General features: G+C 42.1%; 3 protein-coding genes and 2 non-coding genes across 7 annotated transcripts; 4 read left to right on the top strand and 1 right to left on the bottom strand.

The window, feature by feature from the left end:
• Positions 1-333: 333 nt before the first annotated feature.
• LOC135645169 (growth-regulating factor 6-like) lies at positions 334-5,581 on the top strand. 2 transcript variants are annotated; one of them, XM_065163284.1, is made up of 4 exons: positions 334-898; positions 1,613-1,831; positions 2,364-2,700; positions 4,491-5,581. In XM_065163284.1, the coding sequence occupies exons 1-4, from the start codon at positions 493-495 to the stop codon at positions 5,329-5,331; spliced, it is 1,803 nt and encodes a 600-aa protein (XP_065019356.1). In that variant the 5' UTR covers positions 334-492; the 3' UTR covers positions 5,332-5,581. The 2 variants fall into 2 exon arrangements, with proteins under 2 accessions (XP_065019356.1, XP_065019357.1); XM_065163285.1 differs by lacking the exon at positions 334-898 and adding an exon at positions 930-1,491.
• A 1,871-nt stretch (positions 5,582-7,452) lies between these two features.
• Positions 7,453-7,650, top strand: LOC135647794 (U2 spliceosomal RNA). Its single transcript, XR_010500493.1, has one exon. It is a non-coding gene; the product is annotated as a U2 spliceosomal RNA (small nuclear RNA).
• Positions 7,651-8,011: 361 nt separating this feature from the next.
• TRNAV-CAC (transfer RNA valine (anticodon CAC)) lies at positions 8,012-8,085 on the top strand. The gene has a single exon. It is a non-coding gene; the product is annotated as a tRNA-Val (tRNA).
• Positions 8,086-13,412: 5,327 nt separating this feature from the next.
• LOC135645866 (uncharacterized) lies at positions 13,413-21,862 on the top strand. Its single transcript, XM_065164709.1, has 17 exons — positions 13,413-13,849; positions 14,525-14,887; positions 14,982-15,122; positions 15,442-15,574; positions 15,682-15,795; positions 15,900-15,973; positions 16,043-16,117; positions 16,232-16,324; positions 16,457-16,517; positions 16,618-16,950; positions 18,526-18,652; positions 18,830-18,929; positions 19,369-19,438; positions 19,512-19,664; positions 20,333-20,428; positions 20,581-20,897; positions 21,314-21,862. Exons 1-17 carry the CDS (start codon positions 13,763-13,765, stop codon positions 21,539-21,541), a joined length of 2,565 nt encoding a protein of 854 aa, XP_065020781.1. The 5' UTR covers positions 13,413-13,762; the 3' UTR covers positions 21,542-21,862.
• Positions 21,863-22,175: 313 nt separating this feature from the next.
• On the bottom strand, positions 22,176-23,885 carry LOC135645356 (pathogenesis-related thaumatin-like protein 3.5). Of its 2 annotated transcripts, XM_065163669.1 has the most exons (3): positions 23,428-23,885; positions 23,154-23,309; positions 22,176-23,078 (listed from the first exon to the last, which is right to left on the bottom strand). In XM_065163669.1, exons 2-3 carry the CDS (start codon positions 23,206-23,208, stop codon positions 22,348-22,350), a joined length of 786 nt encoding a protein of 261 aa, XP_065019741.1. In that variant the 5' UTR covers positions 23,209-23,309; positions 23,428-23,885; the 3' UTR covers positions 22,176-22,347. The 2 variants fall into 2 exon arrangements, with proteins under 2 accessions (XP_065019741.1, XP_065019740.1); XM_065163668.1 differs by having other exon boundaries at positions 23,154-23,885.
• Between the last annotated feature and the right edge of the window lie 706 nt (positions 23,886-24,591).

The following is a 24,591-nucleotide window of genomic DNA, read 5'->3' on the forward strand; positions in this document are numbered from 1 at the left end:
CCCCGAAAGAAGGACAGTCTCTGAAGACACACACTCCCGTAGCCCTTTTCTTGTAGCCTGTAGCATAAATGATTTCGTATCATTCCAATCAACCAGAAAATGAATGTGTTCATCATTTTACTAACGCATATAAGCACACCATCTTCCGTATGTGTAATATCACAGTTTTTCTAAATGTCCTTTTGTAAATATGACCAAAAGGGAGTGCATTCTCTCTCTCTCTTTCTCTCTCTCTCTCTCTCTCCCCACCAATAATTTACTTTCACCACACCCCCTCCACTCCAGAAAAGAAAACCAGCCTGGTTTTCTGAGCTCTATTCCAACCCATAAGAACTTCACTCTTACCTTCCTTTTTCACTACCCATCTTAGAAATGCTTCCTTTCCTGATCCCACTCTTCTGCTCTCTCTCCCTCAGCCTCCCATCCCATGAACCCAGCTTCCCACTCATTGCTTCCTTGGTCATATAGTGGGCTCAGGCGGTGGTGGAGGAGATGGACTTGGGTGGGGTGCTGGGCATGGATGCATTTGTGGGAGCCTCATCTGAAAGTGGCAACCTCTTCTCTTCTTCCCTGCTCTCCCAAGAGACCGAGGTCGGCAGGCAAAGAGGAGTGTTTCTGTCTGCTTTTCACAAGCATGATAGGCCTGCTGAACCTGCGGACTACGATTTGAGATCCTTCAAGATGGCCAGGAGTGAGGCATTGGTTTCGGCGTCGACAAAGGCAGCTCATTTCCTCCACAGATCTAACTCCCTTCCTCTCCTTCCTGACGGAGAGCAAATGCTCAGCTTCTCATCGACATCCAAGCAGAGTGACATGGCTATCGCCAGCGATGGGACCTTGCCTTACTACAACCACCCATCGGCGCCTTCCTCAACACAATGTTATCTCAGGAATGCAGGTAACCAGCACCCCGCACATGCTATTGATGTTTGGCTCAAGAAGGCCTTCTTTTGGGGGTTTGGTACTGGTCTCTCATTCACCATCGGAGGGCAGCGAAGTGGGTGGACTCTTTGATTCCAGTGTTTGATTGGAGGACGGTCTTTTCGTAGAATTTTTTGATCCTTTTGTTTTCAGTCTTATCAAGAAAAAAAGCTGACATCTTTCTCTCCTCCTCCCCCCCTTTCTTTTTTCTTTGGCCTCCCCTGCTATTTGGTTCCTGTCGTCCGAGGGGTGGTTTTGGGACTACCGGCTCTGTCTTTCTTCTCGTCAGGGAAAGTAGCAAGGGACAAAAAGATCAACAAGAAGAAGAAAGGGCAAATGAACCATCCCCTCTTATTCTCTCTGATTCTTGTTGGTGCCCTCACCACCCCTCTGTTACCTCCCTCGAGGAAGCCGATGCCAAGACATGGGGGTGAAAATATGACATCTTTGATGTTTATGTAGCTTGATGTGCTTCCTTAAATGCTGCAGGCAAAGGCATGGAAGCTGTGAATCTTCTGCCAGGACCCTTGAGGGCTCTGCAGATGTCGTTATTTTCAAGAATACGTTCATGTTCTTCTCCTCATCTTTCTCCTGCATTCTGTTGCATCTGCTCGTCTTATCTGATATGGTGCTGTAGTTCCGGCTTGCCCTCTCACATTTGTTCCTCACGTTTTCCTTTCTTCTGTTCCAGCTTTGTATTCCGGAAGCTCTAATGCGAACATGCAAGGGGTTCTGGCGAGGGTCAGGGGACCCTTCACTCCGTCTCAGTGGCTGGAGTTAGAACACCAAGCCTTGATCTACAAGTACCTCGTTGCAAATGTGCCCATACCGGCCACTCTGCTCATTCCCATCAAGAGAAGCCTCGGTGCTTCTGGGTTCCCTCCCCTGTCAGCTGGATCTTTTGCTTCAGGTACTCGTAGGTCGTCATTTGTTGCTGTCGCCGCATTAGCTTGATGCATGTATGCTTGCTTCTGAATGCGGTGGTTATTATTTGCAGATTCTCAAGAAAAAATGTGATTTTTTGCACTGAAGAGATCTTAACTCTCTGACATCTTTATTAGGCAGAAAATAAGTTGAAGTTGCTTGTTTTCTGTAGATATGCACAATCTTTTTGACAGCTCCTTTAATCGCTCATTGTGATACATTTTATATCTAAAAGTCTGCATATGTAATTACATTTTGATAAGGATTTTACAACAAGTTACCCCCTCGTTTCCTTACTGCTTAACCTTTTGGGAATAGTGGTAGTGCAGCTAACACTTCATCCGTGTCTGCCTTTTCCCTTGTAAATCCGATAATCTCGATGAATGTTTGTTTATGGATAAAGGGATGATCAAACATCTTAAATGTTGTATACATTTTGGGACATTTTGGATGCTGAAAGCTCTTATTTCACAAACATTCGATGGCTATATTGCTGTTAACTACTTTGATTGTTGCAGTTGGATGGGGACCATTCCATCTGGGGTATTCTGGAAATGCTGATCCGGAGCCTGGTAGATGCCGTCGGACTGATGGGAAGAAATGGCGGTGCTCAAGAGACGCAGTTGCTGACCAGAAGTACTGTGAGCGACATATCAACCGGGGCCGCCATCGTTCAAGAAAGCATGTGGAAGGTCAAACTGGCCATGCCGCGAAAGCAGTGTCCGTCGTCACATCGTCGCAGTCAGCTTCAGCTGTTCCTGATGCCATTTCATCTGGTAGCCTCACCAATTCACAGCGGCAGAGTAAAAGCTTGCAGTCAAACAACGCTGATCCTTTCCATGCACAGTCCAACGGGTAGGAAATTACTGATGATTCTATTGTCTTTCACTTTCGATGAATAAATAATTAGATGGCTTCGACACTTTAAATCGCCTTTCTCTTTTGATGAGTAAAATAGATGCCCTTTAACACTTAGGCCCTGTTTTGCTTTCGCGATGAAGATACCTGTATGGTTAGTGGGTCGATCGGTATAACAAGGAAACAAGAAAAGCTGCTCCATGTATTTATTCCTGAAATTATATTCCATGGATATTTACGTTCTAGCTATTGTTATAAAGAATACTTAAATGTTTGATTAGTTCAAATTATATGATATGTTTGAGTTTTTAGGTCATAAACTTCTTTTTTAATAGATGAGATTGCTATGTTCTATATTTGACTTTTATCTAAAAAATAGTGAACATGTCAGCATCTGGATTGCCCTTTTATTACGTAGTCAAAAAAACTAAAAACTCAGATAACTTTGGTGGGCAAATTCCAACATGCTAAATATAATGGTGCAAGAGACTATTGGGTAAAGGCAATTTTCTTATCACTTTATTGATTCTCAATTTTTATAATACCCATGAAAAACTCGTTCTTAGACTTACATTCTTACCAATAAGATGCTATTAGGGCTTAGGCACATGTTAAATCCATGCATTGAAACATTGGAAGGTGTGATCTTCAAGAATATTGCCTAATGGTAAATAAAACCAAGTTATATATGGTTTATGATGTAAGAAAGTCAAAAGGGTTGCTGGAAGCAACGTAAATTATGTGTTAAGGGAAACTATTCAGGTGAAAACATAAAATAAGTAATTTTAGGCAAAGTTTCAAATGTTTGAGAGCAAACTTCAAAATGTACAGTATAAGAACTATGGAAAAGACAGAACATTGATAAAAGTGAATTGTCTTTGTGCATTTCATGAGAACAACTAAATCTTACTTTTAATAATGGTATTCAGTTACATCTTCATGAACTATTATTGCATGGTGCTTTATATGCATTTCGAATAAACTGATAACGATGTAATAAGACATCTAATCAAAGATAAGTAGTTGGAAAAGCTATAATTTGAAGTGGTGAAGTTTAAATCAGTTAGAATTCTAGTAATAAAAACTTAAAATGTACAGCAAGCTATCACAACTTGATTATTGACCTTTCATCTTATAACAGAACAAAACAGATTTTGTTCCTCTGTTGTCATTCAATTTCTTCTGTGTCACTTTATTTTGTCTTTGGGACTATATCAGGGTTGATTTTAACATGAGGGGCCACATTTAATATCTGCAGCATCACAATATTTTAGGGGACTAATTTTTCATCTTGCATGGCGGTATGTGGCAAGGTGTACCATTAAGTGATTTGTAACAGGAAAACCTCATCTTGCATACACTTAACCTTCTCATCATTAGGAGATGCAATGTCGGTGATAATTTTCTGTGTTTGTAAAATGCAAAACAACGCTGGATTCACTACCTTCTGCTAAATAGCTATCATAGGTTAACCAGAAATGCACCTGCAAGTGTCTTGTAAAGTATAGATCAATTTAGAATAAATATGTGGTGTTGTTTCATAAGTTTGCATTTATGCTGATTCAAAGTCTCTCTCTCATTATATGAAAGGTAACATCATGTGGTATATCACCAGTCCCTGTGACTTTCTTATTAAAACATGAATCAACAAGCATTTATGGTTATACTTTTAGATTTTGACATTGTATGTTTTGTTATACTGGAGAATGATTGGTTCTCAGGTCACTTGGTAAATATGTGCCTTTCGATGTGATCCTCATGTAATCTTGATCTATGTTCTTCCGCAGGGTGCTGATTAACAAAGAAGATCAAAATGATCCTTCGCAGAATTCAAAGGGCCTGTCCGTGCTAAGTCCTATGAACCAGAATTCCATGAACAACTTATTTCCCGTCTCAAAGCAACACAATCCCTTTGAGGAGACCTCATCGGGAAGGGACTTTGGGTTCATTTCCACTGATTCACTTTTAAATCCTCCCAGCAGTTCATTCTCTGATAACATCAGTTTTATCCCAAACTCAAAGCCTGAGGTACATTCCCATCCCCTTCGACACTTCATTGATGTCTGCCCCAAAACCCAGTCTGATCGTTCAACCGTCACCTGGCCTGATGTAGAAGACACACAACTTAATAAAACCCAGCTGGCTATCTCAATCCCCATGGCTTGCTCTGACTTTTCATCTTCGTCCTCATCCAACTATGACAAACTGCCACTTTCACCTCTCAAGTTATCAAGGGAATATGATCTAGTTAACACAGGTCTAGGAGTAGGTTTGCTGAATGAAGTGTGTCATCAACAGGTTTGTTGGAAACCGGTCTCCTGGGAGGCTTCCATGGCTGGACCTCTGGGGGAGGTTCTGACCAGCACTAATCCCACTCCCAAGAACCAAAGCAAGAACTGCTCATCATCATCATCGCTAAACTTGTTGAGCGATGGTTGGGACTCGGGCTGTCAGTTAGAATCTTCACCGACTGGTGTCCTACAGAAGGCTTCATTTGGTTCACTGTCCAGCAGCACTGGAAGCAGCCCCAGGGCAGAGAACCTGAAGATTCATGAGAGCACTGGCAGCCTGTGTGACGACCTCCTCGGTTCAACAATTGTAAATGCTCCTACTGTTCCCTCGTTGTGACCTTCTGACAGGACCACCATGAGAAGATGCATCATCATCAGAACGAAAGAAAATGAGATGATGGCTGTTGGTAACTAGTGGCGACTTTGCTAATCAAGAACTTGGATACATTGGGTTCTAATTTTATAGCTGTGTTGTTTACTTGTTCTTTTGTCTCTGTACCATGTCCTATGTTCAGAAACAGCTCTGGATGACTCAGAATTGTTGCCTTCAGAAACAAATGCTAAGCTTATATTGCCCTGTGTTTGTATGCAGCTATCTGTTATAGGACTTCCAATTCGGCTCGACAACGTCTGATGATTTCAATATGAAATTTTCCCTTCAGGCATTAGGTTTTCTGACTGCTCTACATAACTTATCAAGTGCTTGGAGGAACCATGTTTGCAATTTCTCAGTACTTGCTATCATGTTTCTTGATATAACCTCTGTTGATAAGAAGGAAATGCTAATTATTTTGGCGCCTTCCTACCTTGTTATCGACATTTTATTGAGTAAAAAATCTCGATTTTGTTCTTGTTCAAATACTATCCTCCAGTCCATGGTTGCTTTCGAGTGAACTACTCCACATAGATCATCTTGGTTTCCTGCAGGAGCAGCAACATGAAAGTAGTCGAGGGCAGAATGCTTTGCAAAGATGCTGCACAAAGGACAAGAGTGTCTATGCCTGTATCTACCCAAGGCTTGAAGGCAACGTAAATCCAGCCGCCAGCTGCTACAACTCCGTCTGTTTCAGTTCAATCTTTCAAGAATCTTGTTCATGACAGCTAACATCTTAACATGCTGTCATCAGATCTTACCACACAGCGTCGCTCCTTAGATCAAAAGAGACAGGACATATATAATCTATTCACGGACAAAATCGAAAGACGGTAAGATCCCCGTCCAATCCTGCAAGTTCGTCATTACATCTAGACCAGTTGCATCTCCCAATAGATTAATCGGATCGATCCAAAGGCTGCAGACCCACACCGGAGGTTGCCTTTCCTTTACCTCTTCCATCTTAGTAAAACCCCACGAAACACCTCTTCTTTCCCTCCACGCTTTGTTGCCACCTCTCTAAGAAATATTACTTGCGCTAGGGAGGCCATGAGCTTATTTATGCACCTCGCCATTTCTTTCCCCGACCACCTCACCAGCCAGCATACAGATGAGTAATTGCCACAGGTCCCGCTCCTTGGGGAGCATTCCTTTCTCCTCCGTGGAGGACAAGTCCGTCATGTCAATTGACAGCAACAGGGACCTACCAAGGCTGCAGGAAACCTTGAAGGTGCAACCCCCTCCGTGCCGGTCTCGGAGCCCGAAGACTACGCTGCATGGCTTCTACGTCCCCCTTCCTCCGATGCACGGTCCGGTCTCCTGTCAGGAGCTCTCCCCTTGTACGTCTCAATTGACCGCTGCTTTGCTGCCTACTTGGAATGCATCAAGAGCTCAAGTTGGCAACAAGGAAAGACACCAAAGGAGAGCAAGATACAAGAGAGGAGAGGCATTAACTCTCTTGCAAGGATGCGTGCGGGGTGAGAGAGAACAGCGTGGTGGCGGCCGTGCCGAAGCTTCCTGCTCTTCCTGCTTCGGAAAGATACCTGGAGTTCTCCTGTCACGGGTCCTTCAATTGCCATAAACATACTACTAAGCAAATACATGCGAGGAAGACGACCCAACATACACCAGTCCAGTGTGCCATAAGATGACCGCACATACACAGTATCTATTTTGTTCGAACCTGTTCTCATGTGCTTTCGGAAATTAAACGCGATGTGCCTCAGCATTGGTTTTCTTCATGCAAGCTGATCTTAGCGTGTAAATTCTACAGTGGATGCCTTCCTAATGGAACCTTTCGAGTATCGCCTGTGCCTAATATGGAAAGTTGGGGAGACCATCCCTGCAGATCCAATATCTCTTGATAGAACACACGGATTAGAACTTCATATATATATTTCTGTACTCGTTAATCATCGTACGTACATGATATCATGTATAACGGCATAGAAGGAATTTACGAGACTAAAGAGAAGATTATAACAAATTAGATGTCACTCGATGGTTTAGTCCCACATCGCCGATCTTTGAATTACAGGTAGCGGAGCCCTCGTTAAAAGAACATCGGCTGCATCATTTCAATTCATACCTTTCTCGGCCTTTTGGCTAAGATCAAGTGTAGTATCTGTTCTTATCAGTTTAATATCTGATACGAGGGCCATAGGTCCATCATGATATTAAATTAATTTTTTGTGGGGGAGGGTCTGCCTACGGCAGCTTGCTGCTGGGACCCTCGAGCGTCGCCCGTGCGTTGCACTGCTTCTCGGGCTTGGCGCACCCCGATTAAATCTATGCCATCAAATTTTCTCTAATGTAATTGGACTAACCAATTTGATCACTCTTGGTAAATCGGATAGATGTGTCGGTACCTGTTTCTTAGAGCAATATAATTCTTCTCTTCGTGGTGTTGCCAGATTCGGGTCCAACATGGTCCAGAGAGAAAGCCATCGTCTCGTTTGGATACCAGAAACAGATGCTGCTCTGCCCTCCCAATAGAGGCACTAACGTCGGATTTAATGGTGTCAGCGACTGGAGCTGCAGTTTGAAATCTAGCTGAGTCACAGCTTTACAGGGTTTGATCATTATTGCGTACTGAAAGTTTTGATCCATTCAAAGGATTATAGAATGTTAAACTAACAAGTATGTCTGGGTGGTGTAGTCGGTTATCACGCTAGTCTCACACACTAGAGGTCCCCGGTTCGAACCCGGGCTCAGACATGGTTTTGTAGATGATTTTTTTTATTTAAAGTATCTGATCTCAAATTCCCTGGTCGCCGGTTCGAACCGACATGATAAATTTAGGAAATTTTTAATATTGTATCAAATGTTTTTAATATTTTTAATATTGATGAACAAAATTTGAAACAAAATAAAAGTAGGGTTTAGATTTGTGTATCAAATGTTTTTTGATAAAATGAGATTCAAATTAACCTTTTTTTTGTATTTTATAATCTAAGTTTATGGTTTAGATTCATGCCTCGATTGTATTTGAGATAGTGAATCTTAAAAAGTAAACTTAAAAAAAAAAAATACATACAACATAGATTTTAGATTCATATATCAACATGATGAAATTAAAATTAATTTTTTTTATTTTAGTGATATAAGTGATCGATGAGCTTGAAGGATTAATCTTTTATCAAGTATTTCTTAGATACATGATATAAGGGATACTTCAACTAAAAATGCAAGTGGCTAGATGATTAAATGTTAAGTTGGGAGGATCAACATTAAATCGAAAAATATGATATTGAGCTAAAAAATCGAACATCAAAATAAATAAATTGGTCAATATACCAAAAGATCGATCGGCATGTTAGATGATCGATTGACATACCAAAGATTGATCGAGGCTTCGATCAAAATTAACTAGGTTATAATTAAATTATAAATAAATTAAAAATATGACTTAATTAGACACTGTTAAATAAGGATCATATTGAGCTAAGCTAGTATATAGGTTGAATTGAGCTTTAATCATTGGTCATATATCTTGACATGGGATACTTCTATTTTTAATGGAGGTGCTTGGGACCTCTTTCTATAAACACCTGGTAACATTGTTAAGTGCAAACTTTTCATATGAGATTCTAAGTGATACGGTATATTTTGGCAGTCTGAACACGTCACAACCGACACAACACGCCAAGTCAGAGTCCTGCGCCACACGTCCCATCCCGGGAGCTTAGGGCGATGCCGTCTGATGCACCATTAGCCTTCGCGCAATAGTATAAAATCCTTGGCTGGCCTCCGGCCAGGGAAGGGGGAGAGGAGGGGAGAAAGAAAAAAATAATCCCTCTCATTACTAACTTGCTCGTTGAAGGGGCTACGGTCGGATACCACCCGACGGTGACCATTTTACAGGAGGGCTACCACTCATCGACGGTGAGGGACTCGGCACGGGAGCACGACTCGCTCGACACCAAGGAGTCGCCAATCAGCCCCGATCCCGACCAACGCCAACCAACACTCCTTTCCGAGAGCTCGGGTACCTTATCATCCGAATCACCCTACTAACTTCCCAGCGACACATTTGTTCACCACACTAAGGTTCTAAAATTTTGGTATCGTCGACAACCTAACAGGTTTTCTGTTAATTAATATCCCCCCACACATATTGAAGACTTCAGATCAGGCATTCTATTTTGCTCACCTACAACACAAATTCCCCACTACGATAGAAGGACATCTCTCGCTCCCAATGCATGAGGTTCACGTGAATGGAAATAACGCGTCTCTTTAATACAGCCTCCTCGCACAAGGTGGATGCGCACTTATGACGCACGCTTCGGACCGCTCCCTCGGTGGATCTTACACCGCCCACTTTGAACTAGCACAAGAGCACCAACGAGATGATATTTCGCATGCACACTCTGATCCCCCGGTAAATGTTCTTCCCATCAAATCCTATCATATGGAGCAAAATTCATGGAGCTGCTTGGATAATATATGTACATGTCCATTTGCTTTGAGCCTATTTGTCAAGGGGATCCTTGCAAAAGCAGCAGCGTCATGCAGTGCCTGCCATCAATGCATCCCCAGTCCATGGGAATTTGAACTCCCAGTGAACTCTTGGACGTCTTCGCAGTACTAGAAGAAGTCATTCTTCTTTTGGATTCCTTCTTACTCCACCCGGTTGTTGAGTTGCCCCAAAATCATGGAAGGACGAAAGCAGCAGCGCAGTGGGGTCTGCCTTCGGTGTCAAGCAAATGCCATGGTCTCCATCTGCTTCTTCCCGCATTAAGAAACCTTTTGGTCCACGGCGATGATGTACAGTGATCCAAAGAAATCCCACCTTGTTTATCCTCCGCACTCGCTCCTCTTTTACTGTAGCACCCACTCACATGTGGACTTCATCAGCGAGTAATACACGAGTAGGTCAGAACGGTGCTTATAGAACATATATTCAATCTGCTAAGGGACAAACCAACCTTACTTTATCCCATTTGATTTGGTTCCTCATCAAGCGACTTTTAGCGAGATACTATTGATTCTCTTCTCCTTTTGTTAACATCTCGAAGACTCGTGTTTCATCTTCCCGAAAGATAGCTGTGATCCAACGAGTCCACTGGCCCACACTTGTCTTGGACACCTTTTGCTGCTCCACTGCTGATCTCTGGATAAGAATATACAATAGAAACATATTTCTTAGACGCCCTCCCTCTTCAGCCCCGGACATGTCTAAAGGAAACCATAGAGGAAGCATGACCTGCACTCCGCCTGAGCTTGGATTATTCAGACAATACACGTCGAGATATCACGCCAGTTAGGAAGCACGAGGAAGAGGAGAAAGAATAAGCATGATGACTGCATCAAGGCATGTAAACGACAAAACCGACGGTTTTCCTTTGAAGGTTGGGATTGGAGCAAATAACCCATCATGTCAAGGTTTGCCCCCCTCCATTGTCCCACTCAAACAGCAATTCTTGCAAGTTCTTGAAATCGACATATTTTGTTTCGGCCAGAAGCTCCACTCGGGAGAAAACCAATCGAGTGTAACTATGCCTATCGACTTCCGCGTATTCACAAGAGGGTCTTAACTATGGTTTTGTATCTTTATGCCGTCTTGAGTACGTAATATCATCCGTACGGTCTTTGAGCTGAAACGTTTTAACATGAGGTCTGATTGAGGGGGCGTGGGTCTCGTTCTCCTATGTGTTTAGCTGTCCGTCGAGTACCTGCACACAGTTTAAAATCCAAAGAGGGATTTTTGAATGTTTAAGTTAGCATGAGTTAGAGACGAGAGAGTTGGAGTGTGTGTCTCCGGTCCGACCCCTAACGCCTATTCATTGGAGTAGTTTTTATATATGTTGCTATATGTTGATGTATGTAGTTGTTAATGATAATCGACGTATTTGTACGCAGGTGTTTAAAGGTGTCATCGCCATGGATGGTCAGCTCATATGCTGAGACGCAGGCGCATTATGATTTGTCCAACCCTGCTTCATTTGATGTTGCTCTGTGTCTCTGAAGTAGCTCAAGACAGGGTTACACCTCTGTATACCCTCGAGTGATGTTGGTGCAATGTGCTGATGACGTGGATGGTAGACGACTACCTTGTTCAGATCCTGAGTGTCGAGATGACTCGGTGTGACACGTTAGTCTTGAAACATCGTGTCAGATTCTATATGACAATCGATATATCCGTGAAGTAGATACTAGAATATGCTATATCAACTACGATAGCTTATGAATATTTGGAGAGCTTGCACAGTATTTATGGGCGATATCGAGCATCGAGCTACGCTATCTATTTTTCCTACCATCTTTCTATCTCCTAAGCTAAAAGCGACTGTATTGTTTGGAAGTGAACGCAACTCGAAACTACAATGTCTGCAAACCGATGTGTTCTTGAGAAATTATTATTGTTAGGATTTTACGAATATTATTATTGTATTAAATAGACCTTCGCCCATGCTACGTAAATTCAATGCATCAAGCTTTTTTTTTTTCCCTCTAAAAGTTTATGTCCTTAATGGCACGAAAAATGCATGAAGAGCCGGCCTCATGTCTTCTTTCTCTCTCTCTCTCTCTTATTATTTATTATCCATTTATGAGAAGTCCCACAAAGAAATTTATATGTAATACAATAAATGATTCTTCAATGAGCCTCCCACCAAGCATCATCATTAAAGGATTCTTAGTAACATCCTCCTTGGGTTTACAAGTTCATGAATCAAATTCTCATTGTATCTCCATATTCAATAAAATATTCATCTGATTTAACGATGTACATAATTATATCATGATACAACGTACATGTATGAATTTAAATTTAACAGTTTGGTCATGACGCCGCACATACATTTAATGTTCATAAAATGCATTTAATAGGTTCATAATTTTGGTCATGATAATTCATTCAAACATAAGAGATGTACATGATCATGATGAAGGCTCTAAGCCTTTCTTGCATCTTCAGCAAATCTAGTGTCCCCGAACCTGTTAATTTGCTCCTGTTAGATAGATAAATAGCTTAGCGGACTGCATGTTCTAACATACACCAAACCTATCTCAGCAGCAGAACTATTTAATCCCTGCAATTAATTGCAATAACCAGGCTTGAAGTCTTATGGAATAGAAAACATATAAGACCTGTTCGTATGCCCATCACTCGATCGATTCATAAGCAGCAGCTGTCCATTTAATGTGGACAACACCTAATCCAGCGACAGAAACAGGCTGCTGAGAAGGCAAGAATAATGCAGCAGTCGATGACCAAATACCATCGAAGTTTGTGTGGGTAATAAACAATCCAGCCGACGAGCATTCATGACATTCTCAACGAGAAATTATAAAGCTTATCCACCCTTGTACAGCACTTAATTTGTCAGCACTGATATCATCTATCTCTATCTGCATGCATCATTCGATGTTGTGCCGTCCGGCGAGCTGTGATCTAAGAATCCGAGGAACAACCTCTCGGTGGATTTTAATATGTAATGTACTCGTCACATCGACTCTACGGTGCCAAACTTTGACGACATTCTTATGAGGAGCGGACTTCTTCGCTAGCAAAAGGAAACAACTACAAGAGAATGCGTATGATTCTATGAAACTTAATGAACACATGATTTCCATTGAAGTAATGAGATTATTTCCTTGTTGTTTTGTTGACAACACCAACTGGCGAACCATTTTTTTTTCCTGATAATGTTAGAACATCATTGATTCAAAGATATAAGAACGAATGCATTCTTGTTTTAGTCAAAGAAAAAAGAGATGAAAATTATCAAAGCCTCGTGGATGATCGAAATTTTGATTCGAGGAGAACCCAAGGATCCAAGTCTGATTAGATTATTAATCCCAGGTTTTAAGGTTAATCATCCAATTAGAATCTAAGCCATGTAAAGGGCTTATGTTAAGTTCATGCCACATGGATTATGCAGCATGATGACATGATGTACAGTGGACGACGAGTTCGATGGCATTATCGTTATAAAGGAGAGGGGATGGTGGCATTTTGATAAGTTAAATTCATCCAATGGCTTTTTTCCCTTCTGTATCTAAAGAAAAAGATTAAACAAAACAGAAAAGTCGTTCACTTATAGAAAGATGAGGAGGGCGGTGACCGTATCGCTCCCCCTCTTCTTCCCATGGTAGTGTAGACTGCTCCAGACCTCTCTTTCGCCTGCTACCGGCTCCCAACTAATCCTCCGTCTCCTCTCGGAGATTGTCGCCGCTCACAAGGGTGCTCTGATCTGTCCCCGGAAGGCCGCTCGACGAGTGTTCACGACTCGGGTGGCGTGCGGGCGTAGCCAGAAGGCGGCGGGCCGAGAAAGCTAGCTCCCTTCGCTGAGGACCGGGAGGCGGAGCCAGTCGTGCTCGGTGATGCGGATGGGTGGCCGCCTGGTGCTTTGATGGAAGCGGCTTTTGGGATTCTTGGTGTCGATATATGGAGGTGAAGCCCTCGGTTCCCCGTGGGGTGTCGTCGGGGCCAGCATTTCCCTTGTCGGTCCTCCTTGCGGTCGTCTCTCTTGAGGTAGAGCCGTCTGATCCGTTGATCTCTGAGGTCTTGCAGTTTTGTGCCTTTTTGTGTTTCCGATGCGAGAGATCTGGGTGAAAGCGGTGAACATCGACGGCTTTGAGTTTGGTCGTTGGAATTTTTCCTTGCATTACCGCGTCTTCTGTGATCTGGGGCCATTTTGGTGGATTGCTCTCCTTTGGTTGTGGTTTAGGGTTTACTGTTCTTGTTCCGGCTTTCGTGGAAAAACATCTTCTTTGGGTAGTTCTAAGTTGTCTCTGATGATTATATCGTGGGTGATCTTTCTTTCCTCGTATTCTGGAGTTGATCGAACTTTTTGTGGTGGCGGAAGCCTTGATTCACTTTAAGTTGCTTGCGATGTTCATGAGTTTCTGATGAAAGCTTTGCAGTCGTCGTCATTTGTGGAGAACCAGGTTTCTACTTTTTCTGTGGGTTCCTCAGAATCGTGAAAAACCTGCAAAGTAATGTTCTTTTTGTTGATCTGGTGCAATTAGCGTGACTATTACTAAGTCTATTCAGGCTGGCAATCCCTTTGGCATGTTGATACCCTTGTTGATATCCATTTAACGCATGATGGTCATCTATTTTTTTTTCCCAATATCGTGAATTTTCAACTGTAGTTTGCCAGATTTAGGATTTTTACAATGTTGATTTGCTATACTTTTTTTGTAGATTGTTTTGCTTCTCGTGATCTTTGGAGGAACTGGTGCCAAACCTCAAGACAGTAAGCCGCCGTTTTGGCAAGATACTGAGGCTGGGGAAAATGTGGTTCATCTCACGCACTCTTGCATCCATGATGAGATACTCCATCGAAGGCGGCGCCCTGGTCGGAAAGAATACTCGGTCACTCCACAAGTTTATCACGAGTCTAGTTTGTCAAGATCACATCACCATGGTGGAAGAGCTTTGCTTGAGGTGTCTTCTGTATCTCCATTGCAAAAGGATACAAAACAGCCTATCCGTATATACTTAAACTATGATGCTGTTGGACATTCTTCTGATAGAGATTGCCGAAATGTTGGAGATCTTGTGAAGGTACTGTGTTTCAAGTATATTCCTCCGAACTTTGAATTTTTCGATCTTGTATTCTATTACGTGAACTGGTCTCTGATCATGGTAAGTATTTCAGCTTGGTGAACCACCCGCGACATCTATTTCGAGAACCCCTGTGTGCAACCCGCATGGAGATCGGCCAGTATTTGCAGATTGTTGGTACAACTGCACGGTGGAGGATATTTCTGGGGAGGATAAAAAGCAACGCCTTCGGAAGGTATCAGTTTTATGCTCATCTTCCATTGTGTTGGCATTTACTTCGTTTGGTTATTATCTATTTATACTCATCTCATATTTTGATGGCACCAATTTTGGGAATTGGATATTGTCAAGTCTTGATGTCTTTCATTCTGTTCAATCTGGAACCTTTAATTCAATGCTGGCTGTTTGGTGAGGCTTATGAAAACCTAACTGAAAATGGCTCTTTTTTTTTATTTCCTGAAACTTAGATCCAAAACTTAGCTTTTTATTCATCACTCTTGTATTTGGGATCTCTGTTTAATTATTTTCATTCATTACAAAAAAAACTTGAGCAGGCACTAGGGCAAACAGCAGAGTGGTTTAGAAGAGCTTTAGCTGTTGAACCTGTTAAGGGAAACCTGCGGTTAAGTGGATATTCTGCATGTGGACAGGATGGTGGAGTGCAACTCCCCCATGAATACATTGAAGGTACTTTCACTACAAGTTCTGCATGTGGTATTGCTTTACTGAAGTACCATGGCTTCAGTGTTTCTCCCCTTTTCTTTGTTATCACATAATGTGCGGATACCATGCAGATGGTGTTGCTGATTCGGACCTGGTTCTCTTAGTAACTACTAGACCCACAACCGGGAACACTCTTGCATGGGCAGTGGCATGTGAGCGAGATCAATGGGGTCGTGCAATTGCAGGTGTTTTTTATGTCAGGATTTTGTTAGCATTTACTGACAGACTATCTAGAGTCCTTTGACTATGATGTCTAATCTGATTAAATTTAACCTTACACAATTGGTAGGTCATGTAAATGTCGCACCTCGTCATTTAACGGCAGAAGCAGAAACATTGCTTTCAGCAACTTTGATACATGAGGTTGTCAAATGATCTACAAAAAAAGGCTTTCAGTTATGCTTGGAAGCTGACGAGGATTTCTCTTTGTAGGTCATGCATGTTTTAGGTTTTGATCCTCATGCCTTTGCACACTTCCGTGATGAGAGAAAAAGAAGGCGAAGCCAGGTATCTGTTTGCACTGTAGTCTTTATATTTTGAAGAACTTTAATATCTTTTAGCTCATATGGCGAGTCATCATTTGTTTTGCCTGTGATCTTTCACAAACCATCCATTGTTTAGGTCACTGTACAAGTTATGGACGAGAAGCTTGGACGTATGGTAACACGCATCGTCCTGCCTCGAGTTGTTATGCGTGCTAGATACCATTATGGGGTAAGTTGGAGCAACAACCTAATGGAAAAAAGAATCTTTCTTCATTCTCTGATGGGTGTATTCAGATCGGTTCAGTTCTGAAATTTGAGATTATGACTTCATTTAGGCTTCATGATTTTGCTTTTCTGTCAGGCATTTTCTGAAAATTTTACTGGCTTAGAGTTGGAAGATGGAGGAGGTCGTGGTACGTCAGGTAACTTTTTTTGCATAAGTAGCATTAAGTTAAAATGCCTCATCAAATGCACCATTAAGTTTCTCATTGTCGTCTCTAACTGTTGCATGATCTATGGCAGGTTCTCATTGGGAGAAAAGACTTCTAATGAATGAAATTATGACAGGATCTGTGGATACAAGATCTGTAGTTTCAAAAATGACTTTGGCTTTATTAGAGGATAGTGGATGGTACCAGGCTAATTATAGCATGGCGGATCGACTAGATTGGGGTCGGAATCAAGGAACTGAATTTGTTACATCTCCTTGCAATCATTGGAAAGGGGCATACCATTGCAACACCACTCAGTTGTCGGGCTGCACGTACAACAGGGAGGCAGAAGGGTATTGTCCTATAGTAAGCTATAATGGGGACTTGCCAAAATGGGCTCAATATTTCCCACAGGCAAATAAAGGTATAGTTGGATTCTTCTTATGATGTGAACTGTAAAGTTCAACTTTCCTTGTATGTTTTCGTTTCAAGATGAAAATCATGCCATCACATATCTTTGGTGTTCTTTAGTTTATAATGTTTTATAAAAATGTGTATTTGAGTTTAGTTGGTATTGCTATGCTTGTTGTCCCATAAATGCTGTTTTTGTTTCTTTTTTTATTTTTACCTTAACAAAATTGTTTAATAGTGACCTTGGTGTTGAAATTTAAGCATTATGCACTATACAGAGGAAAACCCCCTTGTAACAGTTTGACGGCAATAGAAAGTTGTAGCGAAACCTGAGGCTACTTGTAAAAAAGAAAAAAAAAAGTGTGATCCCCTTTAGTAAATGGTCTAAAAAACATTCTATCGCAAGGATCTTTCTCATTCATTGATAAAACTTGTCAAGATTGATTGCTTCAACAAATTGACATGCTACAGGGAGAATTGGCACGCTAATCATCTCCATTTGATCAACTAAAATTGCATCTCACAGGGGGCCTTTTAGGGATGTTGCCTATATTGGTGCTATGGGCTGGCTTTAAGCCTCTCAGCAGCTTCCAGTTATTCCCAGTTTTCTGTCTTGATCCAAAATAGCTTGGTATCCTTTTTCTTGCTGGTTCTTTGTTTTTCTTTTTGAGTATCTCAAAAGTGAATTTCCAAGCCTAGAGAGGCATAAAGAACTAAAGCTTAGGAGATATCATAGGTGGCGAAATGAGCAAGATTAAGCTGTGCTGGGCTAGAGATTGGCTAAGAGGTTGTATGTATATGCATGGTTCGTCTTACTGGTCTATATCGATGTACCGATCAGCTGTCAATATGGTATGTACCAAGCCATACTGAGCCGTATTGAGCATACCAACACATGATACATGGAGACGTGCCGATGTACCACCCGTATCGGTCTCTCATCGGACTGGTTCATACCGCCCATACCGAACGGTATGTTACGGTAAGGTGAACTTTGTGTATATGCGATTGGTACCAGTTGAAAGGCATCAAAGGCAAGGAAAGGTGCGCTATTTAACTATGTGATCAACCTCATGAGTTTGAAGTGAAATGATTAGCCTGCTTTTTTGGTGATAAAGCAGTTCAGATTGACAAGAAAGGCTCTGTGTTCCGTCCTTTGATTATAATTACGAAAAAAAATAGTTGCAAGGTTGTGTATGCATGATCCTGGAATGCAATGATAAGATTCTCATGTGACAATTTTTCTTATTAATGTCCTTTTTTTCTTGTTTGTTTGTTTTTTAAAGACGAGTCACTTTGGTCCAAAATAGTATCTCATCATTTGATAAAATTTCCTTTTCTTTGTAAATGTAGGAAATGGTTAATTCACTAGCCTTTGGCATATTTTCATGCAATTGACCTGTCTCGACTGCAAATTTTATCTCTACTTCTAGGTCCAATTTGATGCATGGTGTGCCCAAAGTTGCCCTATTTGGATATTATAGTTCAATATCTGATTGTAACTTGAATGGTACTTTTGATAGCGTATGTAGTTTTCTCAATGATGCCTCTAATTCTTATATGTTTTAAAAATTCATTGTTATTACAGGGGGGCAATCATCATTGGCTGACTATTGCACATATTTTGTTGCTTATTCTGATGGTTCATGCACAGACACAAATAGTGCACGTGCACCTGATAGAGCATTAGGTGAGGTCCGAGGAAGTAATTCCAGGTGAGAATCAAATTCAGAATTTTGTTTAGTTGCTTAACTTATTTTCGTTATGAGAAAGAGCTGAGTTTACAAGACAAAGAGGAAAACCCATCTGTGCCTGAAGGAGTGCTAAAATAAATTTAGACTAAAAACTGAGTTGTTACTTAATCACCTTTTGATGTGCTACATGCTTGTTAGGTGCATGGCCTCATCATTGGTGCGAACAGGTTTTGTTAGGGGATCCATGACTCAGGGAAATGGTTGTTATCAACATAGGTGTATGAACAATACACTAGAGGTGAAGAACTTTTTGTCTTGCATATTCTTTCTGTTGTCTTCATGCCAGTTAATAATACAGGTTTTTTGCTACTCTCCATAAACTTGATTCGTCGGATGATTAATATGAGACTTGTCAGTCTACCATCTGACAATTGGGATTATTATCTAGCCTTTGTATTTAGTAAGATGTTTTTTGCCTTGGTCAGTGACAGTAACTTTTGGATTTAAGATGCCTTCTGTTCTGAACAGAAATATTTGGAATGGATTGGCTGAATTTGGTTTGGCATGTCTTCAACCTTTTTTTTTCTCTATGCTAGAACCATGGTGAAATTTGCTGAAGAAACTCCTGTCTAACACAAACTTGTAATCATTGTTTGGCTTTGAAGATATCTAGCATGTGTCTGTAGATTTATGCTCATTTTTAACTAAGAAAGATCTTATAAGTTTATCTTATCTAGATTGCTGTGGATGGTATCTGGAGGATGTGTCCTGAAGCTGGTGGTCCTGTTCAATTCCCAGGATTCAACGGTTTGTCATTGTGCTAAAGCACCACATATTGGATTTTGAAGACTCACTTACATTCTTTACCTTGATACTGCAGGTGAGCTGATCTGCCCAGCATATCATGAATTGTGCAGCAGTACACCAGTGCCCATAAATGGCCGCTGTCCTGGCTCCTGTAGTTTCAATGGTGATTGCATTAATGGGGAGTGTCACTGCTTTCTTGGGTTTCATGGCAATGACTGCAGCAGAAGTGAGTTTACATGATTAAACCTTTTTATAATTATCTTGTTTTCATGGGATTTATCAAAATTCCTGATTTCTAAACCTTCGGAGTTATAGTTGCCAATTTTAATCAGATGGTATTCTTCATGTTATACATGTCCTTTGTGAGTTCCATGCTTCAAAATGCTCAGTTGAACTGGAGCTAGAAAGAGTGATAACTTTGAAGTCTGTATTTCCTGTGCCTCGCAGTATAGCTGGTCATTCCTCTAAAATTTGGAGAACTCTCAAGATACTGTAAATATATATGTTATATGGTGGGTCAGTGGGATGCGGCATCATATCTATTGTAAAATGTATATCAAGAAGCATATGATGCGGTATCAAGCATTAGTTTGATCCTTGGCATGATTCGTTATGAAGGATATATTCTTGGTCTTCTCATCCAATTACAAAGAAATTGGTTCTAATTTGTACCAGCTGCCTAATAATGGACCTGCCTGCTGATCTTTTACCTTATTCAGTATAGTGATGGCAATACACACACACACACACACACACACACATATATATATATATATATATATATATATATATATATAATCTGATTTTTTTCTTCACTCTGCATTATTTACAAGTTATCCATTGTTTTTATAGTACATATTTTTCACTTAATGACCTATGTTTCTTCATTTGCAGGATCATGTCCAGGAAATTGTAGTGGACATGGTACGTGCCATCCAAATGGTATCTGTGAATGCGAAAGTGGCCGTACCGGCATTGACTGCTCCACTGGTATTTCTCGTCCATTTTGCTCAGAACCTACATTGCTTAGCCTGTGTTCTTCTAATTCATTTTTGTTTTTCTCTGTACATCAACTGTTAGATGCTCATGCTCTTTAGGCAAAAAAAAGCATACAAGTTGAATAATTAATGCATATTTTACAGCTATATGTGATGAGCAGTGCAGTTTGCATGGAGGAGTATGTGACAATGGTGTCTGCGAGTTCCGTTGTTCTGATTATGCAGGCTATACTTGCCAGAACAGCTCATCATTGCTGCCTAGCCTTTCAATTTGTAGTGATGTGCTAGCCCGAGATGTATTTGGACAACACTGTGCACCAAGTGAACCCAGCATACTGCAGCAGCTTGAAGCAGCTGTAGTAATGCCTAACTACAACCGGTTGCTGCCAGGTGGGCGGACACTGTTTAACATCCTTGATAATGGCTATTGTGCTGCTGCAGCGAAGCGGCTCGCATGCTGGGTATGTTATCTATTGCCTATTGACCTTCGCAATTTCATCAAATGTTCTTTCCACTGGTTCTATATATCACTTTCATACAAGGATATTATCAATTTCTTTGAATTGATTTTCCATAATTTTTATAAACATTTTACGTCAACCTTTTAATTTAGATATGGGCAGTGTCTATCAGCAAGGACTTAGACTTGTTCCTACAGATTGTTATGCTGAATAATACAAACAATTAGCGTGAGTTTCCTTGAGGCCCATGTTTTTCGGAGGCCATCTTGGTCCTATTTGCTGGTGCTTGTCATCACCGGCAGTGCTCTTTTCTTTTTATCACTAATTTAACCAAGTTGGTGTTGCTAAAGACATGCATCTGCACCACCATTTTGGAATGAGGATTAACCAGTTCTTATTTTTTGCTCCCGTCTTAGATTTCAATCCAACGTTGCGACGAGGACGGAGACAATAGACTTCGGGTGTGCCACTCTGCGTGCCGGTCGTATAATGCGGCATGCGGGGCAGGTCTTGACTGCTCGGACCAAACTCTTTTCAGCAGCGAGGAGGAAAAGGATGGGCAGTGCACAGGCTACGGTGAGATAAGACCGTGGTGGATAAGACGCTTTGGGAATCTGTATTTGCAAAGCCAGCGGAAATTGTAAAGCTTTAGTTTTGATGATTGTATCTCTTTTGTCCGTCATTTTTCACTCAACCTTTCTATTTTAGGACCAGTGGCACCTGTAATTTGCGTGCCAAAGCTTAGGGCCTGATTTCACCCAGGCAGAGGGAATCCTTGAAGAAGGGGATTCATGGGTGTTTTGTCTTTATGATATAGAGTTGGGTTTGTTCTAAGAATTAGCCCAACCAACAGTTAAAATGTGGCGAGGATGGAGTAAAATTGGGAGGAGAGGGTGGAAACGATTTGTTGTATTTGTTATTACCCTGTTCCTATCCTTTGGAAATGATGTGCCATTTTCTCCTCATTTGTGTAGGTGTCGTTAAGATATTGTGGCTCTGCGTGCTCTCTCAAGTAATACCAGCACTGGTTGATCTGCATCATGGCAAATCTAAAGTGGTGTGGATTAGCCTGAGAAAAATATAATTCTTTCTATAAGGTAGAAAAAGAATGTCATCTTGTCTCCATGTTATCAGCTGTTTCTAAATGCATGGAAAGCTAATGAATTCTTCACAGAAAAATATTCTCTCTATTTACTCTGCTTAAACATGGTATTTCTATGAACTTCTGCTTAAGAACATTATCAAGGCAACACATTAGTGATCAATTTGGCACTGAGATATCGTAATGTAAGTAGTATTTTCGAGCTTAAAATACATTAAAAAGCTAGAGAAATAGGGAAAGAAGGCCATAAACTACCACGAGTTTATGTTCATATTTATCCCATATCAATAGACCTTAATCTCATTTCCTTAATCGATCGCGGTCTTATTACAGGGGTATTGGAGCGAGCTACCTCTTCTTGCTCTGGGCGTCTGCCGCGGAGGGGCAGAAGGTGATGAGGTAGTCGGCGGTGCCGGCGGCGCATGTGAACGTGCTCGTCGCGTCGTCATAGGCGTAGCTGTACGCCGCCGGGCACGCTGCCTTGAACAGCTGGGAGTACCGCGTCGGCCCGCACGTCGCCGGCGAGCCGTGGGCCCCGGTGCAGCAGTATTCCGGTGCCCCGAAGGCCTCGCACGCGCTTCGGCACGCCACCGTTTCCCCGGACTCTGCCGGCACCCGCAGCTCCGCCGGGCACCGAGCGTTCACGTCCGCCACGCACCCGGCGTACCGGCAGCTGCCCCTCGAGGGGCGCACCCCGATGCCGACGTTGTAACCGTCGACCAAGCTCACGTCGTAGAAGTCCTGGGTGCCGTCGCCACTGCCGAGGGTGAACTCCGCGAGGCTGGCCGGTGGTGCGCCGCCGACTACGCAGCGTAGGACGCCCCCGCAATCGCCAGTGGCGCAGGTCCCGTTAGAAGAGGAGGAGCCGAGGAGGCATCGTGTGCGGGCCCAGAAGCGGCCGGACCAGCCGGGTGGAGCGGAGAAGGAGGCGGTATCATTCAGGGAAAGCTCGAATCCGCCGCCGCCGAGGAGGGCAACCCCGTTGCCGGACAATGTGCCCGGCCAGATGGTGTAAGGGCAGTTGTTCTTGAGGGTGAAGGTGGCGCCGGCGCCCGCCGCTTTCGTGGTCCAAAATGCCCCTGTCTCATATTAAAGTTAAGGGCATGCGAAGCCGTGACGGATTGCTTGAACTTTCGTGTGAAGCAGATGCCTACCTGAGACGAGCAGCAACAGCAGGAGGAAGAAGAACTTCGGCAGGAAAGCCTCCATATGTTAGAGAGAGAGAGAGAGAGAGAGAGAGGTTGATAGCGCAGGTCTATTTAGCAGATAAGAGGGCAAAATGTTCTCCACAAATTAATTCTATTAATTCACTTTCAAAGAAAAAAAACATAAAATTAATAGTTCAATCAGTTGCAAACATCATTTCCAAATAGTTTGAGAACATATAAATTCATTTTAGTACAAAATAATCCTCGTAAAAGAACTCACGCATGATGGATGATCAGAACTGGTTTTTCACCTACTTGACAAATTAATAGTTTTTGCTGGGCAGTCAACATTCGTTTCCTCCTGCGTACGCCGCCTGATCTTGATGTTTCCTGACACGATCTATGAGACTGGAATTGGGCAAGCAACCCTGCATCGACCGATCCTGTGATCGTCAACCATCTCTCCAGAAGCAAATGATTGTGGATGCGTCACAGTGACTGCCACCTCCTCGCATAATGGCTAGGGTTAGCATCATCCATTTCGTCTCTTCTGCTCTCAGATCATGTGAGTAAATAGGACGACGATGATCGAGCAAGCACACGACACATCCCCGAGCTCCTCAGTCCATCTCACTTTTTCCGTTTCTTCCATCTTCCACCAAGGACAAAATCCTGTGTCTCACGGATCCCCATCGTTTGCGTGTGACCTTCGGAGCCATTGCGTGGTCTCCGTTCTCTCCGTATCTCCACTCCACTACATACATGCTTGAATTCAAGATCTTGTTCTTCATCCTCTTCCAGTAACATAGGATTACTGTGACTAACAGCCGGGAGCGCATCTATCATGACGACAATATCCCTGCAGTGCAACCTGCATGGAAAATTCCGCCACCCACCTCGAACTCCACAAACTTCGTCGTCCGTTAATTTCTTGATCCACCTTATCATCAACCTTATCCAACGGCTGTCTCGGTTCCTTCGTGTCCCGTGTCTTGTTTTCTCTCAACAATGCTCTCACCATAAGAACACGACAAGAAGGTGAAACGAGAATAGGGTGTGACACATTCCCTCCATAAGTCTCTTATCACATGCAACGCATGAGGGTGTGATGCTGTCATTTCTACGGCGATATATGTTTGGTTGCAACACTACTTTGATCTTTTGATCTTATTATTCTCATCATTGCTGGTTATCATAGCCATTGGTAATAGTAACTGCATGCGTAAGTCTCTTCATTATTACGGGTCAAAAACAATAATAAAAGGGAACATTTGTTGTCGTTGTTATAACATTATATAAATCTCTTAGGACGGGGTTATTGCAGCTGATCATATGAGATTGTTTGACATGAGAGACACACACACACTGAAGAGGTTAGGCATATGTCATTTCATATTGCCATGGAAGTCTCAATCTTCGACCTCATACCTAACTCTCATCATTT

This window comes from Musa acuminata, chromosome BXJ3-8, assembly GCF_036884655.1.
Source record: "Musa acuminata AAA Group cultivar baxijiao chromosome BXJ3-8, Cavendish_Baxijiao_AAA, whole genome shotgun sequence".
Lineage (NCBI taxonomy): Eukaryota > Viridiplantae > Streptophyta > Magnoliopsida > Zingiberales > Musaceae > Musa > Musa acuminata.